This window comes from Melopsittacus undulatus (assembly GCF_012275295.1).
Source record: "Melopsittacus undulatus isolate bMelUnd1 chromosome 20 unlocalized genomic scaffold, bMelUnd1.mat.Z SUPER_20_unloc_1, whole genome shotgun sequence".
In the NCBI taxonomy this organism is placed as follows: Eukaryota; Metazoa; Chordata; class Aves; order Psittaciformes; family Psittaculidae; genus Melopsittacus; species Melopsittacus undulatus.
The window spans coordinates 585977-594442 of record NW_022993934.1 but is presented as its reverse complement, the minus strand read 5'-3'; the positions used below and the strand labels follow the sequence as shown (position 1 = coordinate 594442).

At 60.9% G+C, this 8466-nt stretch overlaps 1 protein-coding gene across 1 annotated transcript; it reads right to left on the bottom strand.

Annotated features, from left to right (window-relative positions):
- Positions 1 to 5108: 5108 nt before the first annotated feature.
- On the bottom strand, positions 5109 to 7675 carry MLLT11 (MLLT11 transcription factor 7 cofactor). The gene is made up of 2 exons (XM_031054697.2): positions 7424 to 7675; positions 5109 to 6095 (listed from the first exon to the last, which is right to left on the bottom strand). The coding sequence occupies exon 2, from the start codon at positions 6086 to 6088 to the stop codon at positions 5822 to 5824; it is 267 nt and encodes an 88-aa protein (XP_030910557.1). The 5' UTR covers positions 6089 to 6095; positions 7424 to 7675; the 3' UTR covers positions 5109 to 5821.
- Positions 7676 to 8466: the final 791 nt, after the last annotated feature.

Here is an 8466-nt window from a genome sequence, read left to right as displayed (position 1 = left end):
CGCAACGCTGCCCCCCGCCCGCCCCTCACTCTCTGCCCCCGGGCCCCAGGGCCGTTGCCGTGGGCAACAAGGCCCCCCCCGGCCCCGGCCGCCCGGGCCCGGGCGCCCTGCCAACCCGCCCGAACGCCGGGCCCCCGCGCCCGGGGCCGGAGGGCCAGGAGGGGGTACTGGTGCTGCGCCTGTTCAGCGCACGCCTGGCTTCGCAACGCTGCCCCCCGCCCGCCCCTCACTCTCTGCCCCCGGGCCCCAGGGCCGTTGCCGTGGGCAACAAGGCCCCCCCCGGCCCCGGCCGCCCGGGCCCGAGCGCCCTGCCAACCCGCCCGAACGCCGGGCCCCCGCGCCCGGGGCCGGAGGGCCAGGAGGGGGTACTGGTGCTGCGCCTGTTCAGCGCACGCCTGGCTTCGCAACGCTGCCCCCCGCCCGCCCCTCACTCTCTGCCCCCGGGCCCCAGGGCCGTTGCCGTGGGCAACAAGGCCCCCCCCGGCCCCGGCCGCCCGGGCCCGGGCGCCCTGCCAACCCGCCCGAACGCCGGGCCCCCGCGCCCGGGGCCGGAGGGCCAGGAGGGGGTACTGGTGCTGCGCCTGTTCAGCGCACGCCTGGCTTCGCAACGCTGCCCCCCGCCCGCCCCTCACTCTCTGCCCCCGGCCCCCAGGGCCGTTGCCGTGGGCAACAAGGCCCCCCCCGGCCCCGGCCGCCCGGGCCCGGGCGCCCTGCCAACCCGCCCGAACGCCGGGCCCCCGCGCCCGGGGCCGGAGGGCCAGGAGGGGGTACTGGTGCTGCGCCTGTTCAGCGCACGCCTGGCTTCGCAACGCTGCCCCCCGCCCGCCCCTCACTCTCTGCCCCCGGCCCCCAAGGCCGTTGCCGTGGGCAACAAGGCCCCCCCCGGCCCCGGCCGCCCGGGCCCGGGCGCCCTGCCAACCCGCCCGAACGCCGGGCCCCCGCGCCCGGGGCCGGAGGGCCAGGAGGGGGTACTGGTGCTGCGCCTGTTCAGCGCACGCCTGGCTTCACAACGCTGCCCCCCGCCCGCCCCTCACTCTCTGCCCCCGGCCCCCAAGGCCGTTGCCGTGGGCAACAAGGCCCCCCCCGGCCCCGGCCGCCCGGGCCCAGGCGCCCTGCCAACCCGCCCGAACGCCGGGCCCCGGCGCCCGGGGCCGGAGGGCCAGGAGGGGGTACTGGTGCTGCGCCTGTTCAGCGCATGCCTGGCTTCGCAACGCTGCCCCCCGCCTGCCCCTCACTCTCTGCCCCTGGGCCCCAGGGCCGTTGCCGTGGGCAACAAGGCCCCCCCCGGCCCCGGCCGCCCGGGCCCGGGCGCCCTGCCAACCCGCCCGAACGCCGGGCCCCCGCGCCAGGGGCCAGAGGGCCAGGAGGGGGTACTGGTGCTGCGCCTGTTCAGCGCACGCCTGGCTTCGCAACGCTGCCCCCCGTCCGCCCCTCACTCCCTGCCCCCGGCCCCCAGGGCCGTTGCCGTGGGCAACAAGGCCCCCCCCGGCCCCGGCTGCCCGGGCGCCCTGCCAACCCGCCCGAACGCCGGCTGGGGTGTAGCTAACCTGGGGTGTAACTAATGTAAGGGGTACGAGCACAGCAGCATGGGAGGTCAATGACACTGCCTGCAGCTGGAGGCCGCTGTTAAGCAGCCCTGGCTCTGGGAAGCTTCATTCCTGACCCTTCCCTCAGCTCTAATGAAGATGAACCCCAGGCAGGAACTGCCTCAGGAGCCCCATCCACAGCAGCAGGGCCACAGCAGCCCTGAGGATGGTGTTTAGCTTGGCTGGGTGACTGCAGAGGGTCAGTTACTGTGGGACTTCTGGCTCGCCCAGGTCATCAGGAGCGGAGGCCTGAGCTGCATCCTGCTCTCAGGGTGAGCTGGGATCCAGCCAGCTCCAGACGCCCTGTGAGAGGAAAACACTCAAGCACCACAGGTCATCAACACTGGTGTGGCACCAGCAGCTTAAAGGGAAACTGCCCCTCTCTGGAGTCCAGCAAAGCCACTTGGCTCTGGGGTAAAGAAGTGAATGTTAAAGGATTATAGAGAAGTTATCAGATTCCTAAATCTCAAGTTAAGGTCAAACATACACTCTACAAACATAAGAGATCACAAAACAACCCCCCCAAAACCCACCCAAAACCCACCCAAACCCTTCCCTAAGGAAAAGTTACCAGATCTTCAGGAGACTCAAACCATTTGCTGACAACCACCAGTTTCTGAGACTGGGCCAGAAACCATTGCAGCCCATTCCTTCTGAATCAGTATCTACCTACAGTTACACACTCAAGTAAACCCGTGTTGGTTTGTGGTGCTTTTCTGTTGTTGTTTTTAACATCTCTGACTGTTCTAACCTGTCACCAGGGTCACAAATGCCAGCTCATAAAACCAGTTATGTCTATTGGTGACAGTTGCTGGGGTTTTAATGACATTCTAACTGGGATGAAATAACCAAAGAAAGCCCCAGATTAACTCACTGCTTCACAAACATTTATCATCATCTTTACCCTGGAAACGAGGCAGGAATCACTTCCACATCTTCAGCTTCCCCCCAGGATGCTGCCTACACAAACCTGAACGGGCACCAAAGTGGTTTCCCTACCTGTGCCACTGTCTGAGCCAGAGAGTGGGGCTGACACCTCAGCGAGAGCTGCGAGCGTGGCCAGCACGGATGTGGTTGGGTTGGCAAAGGGCACCATGGAGCCATGGGAATCCCCTGCTTGGGAAATGGGATCGTCAGGACCTGCCATAGCTCAATGTGAACAAAGCAGACCAAGACACCAGCTCTGAAGCATCTCCTGGGCTTCATCCCAGTGGTCAATGGGAAAGGGGGGATGCTACAGACAGCTTGAGGTGCCTCTCCTGCTGCTGACTACCAAGGGCTTGGGTTAGGGAACAGACTGGACCCACTGTGAATCCTTCATGACAGTTGCTATGCAGGTAAGGAACTGGCTCTGTGTTGCACTGCAGCTTGTACCTGCAAACCCCAAAGGATGTGTTAAACTCATTGGATATGAACAGATCACAGCAGCCATGCTCCTCCTCAGCTGGGACAGCCTCCGTCTCTTCAGCAGTACTTTGGGGGCCACTTTAGCAGCAGTTGGTTACAGAGCATTGTGGTCAGACCCAGGAGCTGCCTGCACATGCTGCTGGGTTCAGTGAGCTGAGCATGCAGGTACTTGCTTCCTCCCCTCTCACATCCAGTAAGGGAGGACCACGGTTACTGCAATGAGGTCTTGATTTGAATGAGATAAAGGAGCCCTCTCGCCTCCAAAAACAATGTTTCTTCCTCCAATTGACCATAGTAATTCCTATTCAAAGGCAGACTTAGTAAGAATGGGACAGGAAATTAACTAAATGGGTGCAAACTCAGTGCATCCAACCCACAATTCCTCTTGGAACAAAACAAAACAGAGATCCTGTTCCTCATTGCCAGCGTAGATAAAGAGATTACAAGCACACAAAGGGAAGTTCAGACAAAGTTCCTGCCTTAACCCTTGCAACCCATTGTCTCTCACCAGCTGCCGACTTTATCAGGGTTATCAAGGGGGTTGTGTTCCAGGAATGACACTTTCAAAGGGCTATGGTGCCTGTTGGGGCAGGTACAGGCCTGGTGCCTGTACCTGCAGGGTACAGGTACCTGCAGGGCACAGGCCTGGTGCCTGTTGGCAGCCGCTTGGAGCCACGTTACAGACTACAGCCACAGACACCTCTTAGAGCGGCACCGCCCCCTCCGCTCCCTACCCCCTCCCCTTCGCGGCTGTTCCCGCCCCTCCCGCCGCGGGCACACAAAATGGCCGATGCGGAAGCAACGTGAGAGCGGAAGGATACATATCGATAACAAAAGAGTCCCCCACGGTCAGCGGGATGGGGGCGGATTGCGCCTTCCCTCCCTGTCACAGAGGGATTAGAGAAGTTCTCCTTTATCCCAGCACCCTCCCAGCCCGGGAGGAGGGTGGAGAACAACGGCGGAGCCCTAAAAGGGGAGTATTTTTTATAGCGGAAGGAGCACAGGAAGAGCGCAGTGCTCTAATTAAGCGCATGCGGAGTGATGCGGCTCTGCAGTTAGTTCCGGCAGAGGCGTCAGGCGCCAAGTACAAAAGGGCCGCGTTGTGGTGCGGGTGTTTTGTGCCCCGTTAACCTGTGAGGTCTGTCTGTACGTATATAAATATACATCAATATCTCTATATAAGTTCGTACATATAGAGATAAAAGGTGGTTTGTGCGTCTCCTGTGGGTGTCCTGCCCGCGGCTGGGAGGCCTCACTCCCTGTGGTGGGTGCTCGGAGCCAAGCGGGGGCTCTTCCTTAGGGATCATCTGGGACGGTTAAAGACAGGAGTGCATCAGTTCTGAACTCACCCTAAACCGATTGAAAACCATTTAATAGCAAATGATGGAAACCAGATCCCAGCCTGGGTTCTTGTTAACGGATCCACAGGAACGTGTGCGGTTTGAAGGGTTTAATTCAAGTTTCATCATAAATACTGTGGGTTTCCCAGCCGGGAACACAGGAATCACAGCTCTGCATAGGAGGGTTTACATTGACACCTCTGGCTTGGCATGGTTCACAGTCAGGCTGCCGGCTCCTGCCGGAGGTACAGGAGGCAAAGGGCAGGTTTCCCAATGTATTCCTTCTTTTTAGGGCACCTTTTGGTGCTGCCTCAGTTCCCCCCTCCCCACAACCTTCAGGACAGCTTCAAATGTTCCACATCACCCCATTAAACCCCCACCCAAGGAAACCACCACCAGGAAGACAAAGTTGTGTCACTCTCACACTTGGGAACAGAGCCCACGACCGTTTCAGAGCAAAGCATGATCCAGGGATGGGACTTAGCTCCCTGTTGTGGGATGATGCTCGGGAAGAAGCTTCATCCGGAACCTCCCCAAGGAGAATGCAGCATTTCTGTTGTTGTAGGTTGTAAAGGGCTGGGATGGATGACTGGGAACCAGCGACGCTTCATTCTGGGGTAAGAGCAAACTGGAGTCTCCTCTCTGGTGTTCAGCTCAGCCCTTGCCCCCGCCCAGCTCCAGGAGGTGCCCAGAGCACTGGGGATGAAACGGGGAGAAAACATGAAGAAAAAGGCAATTCTGGGCAGTGAACACCCCCCCCCCCCCCCCCCCCCCATCCAGGCTGCAGCATTCCCATGTGTGTTTTATCCTCATGGTGTCATTCCTCCTGCTTGGGCTCAAGCCACAGCCTCAGAGAGATGATTCCTCCAAGGCAGAGGTTTGTGCATGTCCTGGCCACGTCCCTGCCTCTCCCACCTCACATCCCTCAGGGTCTGGTTCAGCAGGGATGTGGCTTTAGGAGAGACTGGGCTGGGGGCACAGGGGGAGAGGAGCAGGAGTGATGCTTCCTGCAGCACGAAGCCTGTTCCCCCTGGTCTGCACTATTCCCTGGGCACAAATGAGGTTCCTATAGGAGCACACCAGAAATCAGCTCAACCCCATGGTCACAGAGCCACGGGGTGCAGGGGGGGCAGAACCCCCAGCACCTCCCACACTCGCTGCCATGTGGACGTGGGGCAATGGGGTGGCTGTTTCTGTCCCCTCCCCGTGTGTTTGCCCCCATCCCATTACCCCCTGCTCGCATCGTTGTGGTGCCAGCGGCAGTGCAAGGAGGGGAGATGAGGGAGAAGGTGGAAAAGGGCTGAAGCTTTGAGGGGAGCTCATTTCTGTCAGGTCAGGGTGAACCACTTCATTAATGTTAATGAACGATGTCAGACACTGCCTGGTGACACCAAAACCCCAACCTCCAAACCGACACCAAACCCGAACCTGACACAGCCTAGCAGAGAGGGAGAGGGCAGGGGGTGAGGAGGGGCAGAGAGGAAGGCTTCAGATTAGGTCGAAATCTAAGGAGCTGATGCTGGCAATGGGAGCTCGCCAGAAGTTGAAGCTGTTGAACTGCAGCAGACCCTCCTCTTCCTGGGAGATGTCCTGGGCCTCATCCTGCTTGCTGAGGAGCTTGCCCAGCCCTCCTTTGGGTTTGTAGAGGGCCACATCACTGAGCCCCAGCCCCTCCAGCTCGGCCACATCCAGCTGTGGGATCGGCATCCTCCAGTAGATGAAGGAATCGTACTGGCTGCTGATGGTGTCCAGCATCTTCAGGCTGTGAGGGGGAAGGGGCAAGGGGAGAGGGGGAGAAGAGCTCTACCAAAGCAGCCAAAACCCTCAAGTGTTGTCCATAGTGACCAATCCCATAGGATACACCCACAGAAAACCACTGGGGCAGGAGGGTGTGGTGGAAGTTTGGGTCTGAATGCAGAGCTCAGCTCTGCCACTGGTCTTACCCATGGCCTTTCTCTAAGCTGTAACTTGGAGGGGTGTGCAATGGGACCTGTGCCTCCGTGCCTCAGTTTCCCCATCCACACAAAGGGGAGTGTGGAAAGGAAGTTCAGGATGGGCTCACCCCTTCCCCATCGCATCTGACACCCATCCCAGGCACCTGTATTCCTGTGTGCTGGCATCAGCAGGGAGCAGAGCTGGGCTGACCCTACACCCAGGATCCAGAGTGCAGGAAGTGAGGTCCCAGTGCCTCCCCCCAGAGCCTGTGCCCCTCCCTGGCTGGCATCGCATCACCCCGGGGACCACGACCGAATCCTCTAGAAGGGGCTGGAAGCATCTCGGTGCTGCCATTGCACCCACCCACCCCACGGGTGCATCCCGATCCCACCCCACAGGAGCCGGGAGGGAGCAGCAGGGATGCGGTTCCGCTGCTCCCGCAGCACGGCTGGAGCTGAGTCACTGCTGCCTCCTTCCCTGCAGCTCGAGCGCTTCAAACACCCTCATTCCCCATTGATTCCCCATTGATTCCCCCTTGGAGCCCTGGGATTGATTGGAATGCTCCGGGATGGGTCAGACGCACCTGGAATCACACCCTGCCCCTTGCCATGAGGGGGACCCGCTGCTGAATGTACCGGTGTAAGTCAGGGGCTGGGAAAGGCTCCTGCATCACCACCCCCCGGGGACTGAGCCATGGGGCTCTGGAGCAGCCTCCTCCCTGGGACACATCCCTGGGACCCATCCCTGGGACCCATCCCTGGTGCCTCTCTGCATGACAGCAGCGGGATTTAGCAGGGAGGGTGCTGGGGACAATGGGTTTTAAAGCTTCAAAGCGGGAGGAAAAGGGAGTTTAGCAACAAGAAATATCCAGAAAGGCAATGGATGGGGGGGGGGGGGGGGGGGGACACCCAAACCCCTCCTGTCTTGTGTGTCATCCCCCGTGAAGAGCCTTTCCCCTGGGATCGCTGTGGTCCATTCCTCCTGTGGGGCAAACCCACCTTTATCCACTGCATCCCCTCTGCCTGTGCTTATGCCCCAACCCCAAAACTGATAGAGCAAATAAACCCTGCGGTGCCAATGTCCTCTCCATACAAATCTCTTCCCCAGAAAAGCATCCTCTTGCTTTTCACCCCCCTCTGCTGCATCCCACCTTACCTGCGGAGGACGGACGGACAGACGGACGGATGGACAGACGGATGCTCACTCGCTGCTGGACCAGCTCTTTGTGCGGGAGCTGCAGGCGTCACCGCGTCCCTTTTGTCTGCTGCGTGTCTGGGTCTGCAATGCAGCCCCTCGATGAGCTCCCCTCTGGTGGGGGGGGGACGGTGGGAGGATGAGTCAGCAGCGCCCCCCCCGTCGGGGAGGGGCCGGGGATGCGCAGGAAGGATCCTGTGCGCTGGACCCGTCCAGGTGGGGATGCATTAACCCCACAGCAGACGGGGGGTGTCCCACAGCAGACGGGAGGTGTCCCACAGCAGACGGGGGGTGTCCCACAGCAGACGGGGGGTGTCCCACAGCAGACGGGGGGTGTCCCACAGCAGACGGGGGGTGTCCCACAGCACATGGAGGTGTCCCACAGCAGACGGGGGGTGTCCCACAGCACATGGAGGTGTCCCACAGCAGACGGGGGGTGTCCCACAGAGCTCCCGACCCCTCCAGCTCAGGATTTGGGGGGTAATGGACTCGTTTCAGCCCCCAAGGAGCTGGCAATGTCTCTTTTGGCCTTCACTGTGAAGAGAGGGGGTCCTGCGGCACCCCCAAACCTGGGGCTGCTCGAGGGCGCTTGTGGGTTTGGTGTGAACACCCCATGGATGGGGGGGGCTGGGGGCTGTTTTTGTCTGCATTGCTCAGTCCGGAGGTGTTTGGTTCTGATGCCACACGTCAAAAATAGCTCAGCTTTGGAGCTGGAAGCAGCAGAGAGACACCCGGAGCCGGAGCCGCTGCCAGGGCTGGGACTGAGGCTGCTTTGAGGGGTGCAGTCCTGCTCCCCCCGGTACCGTGTCTGTGGCTCCCAGCGGGGCTATTGCTGCCTCCCCACTGCTGCTGGGGCCAGGAGGATCTCGTGTCCTCTGCTCTCAGCCTGGCCCCACCGGCAGCCGGTATGGGGATATGGGGATATGGGGATCCCTGCCAGGGCCTGAGCTCTGTGTTCCCATGGAGTCCATGGGGTGCAGCTTGGCTGGATGTGACTCACCTGC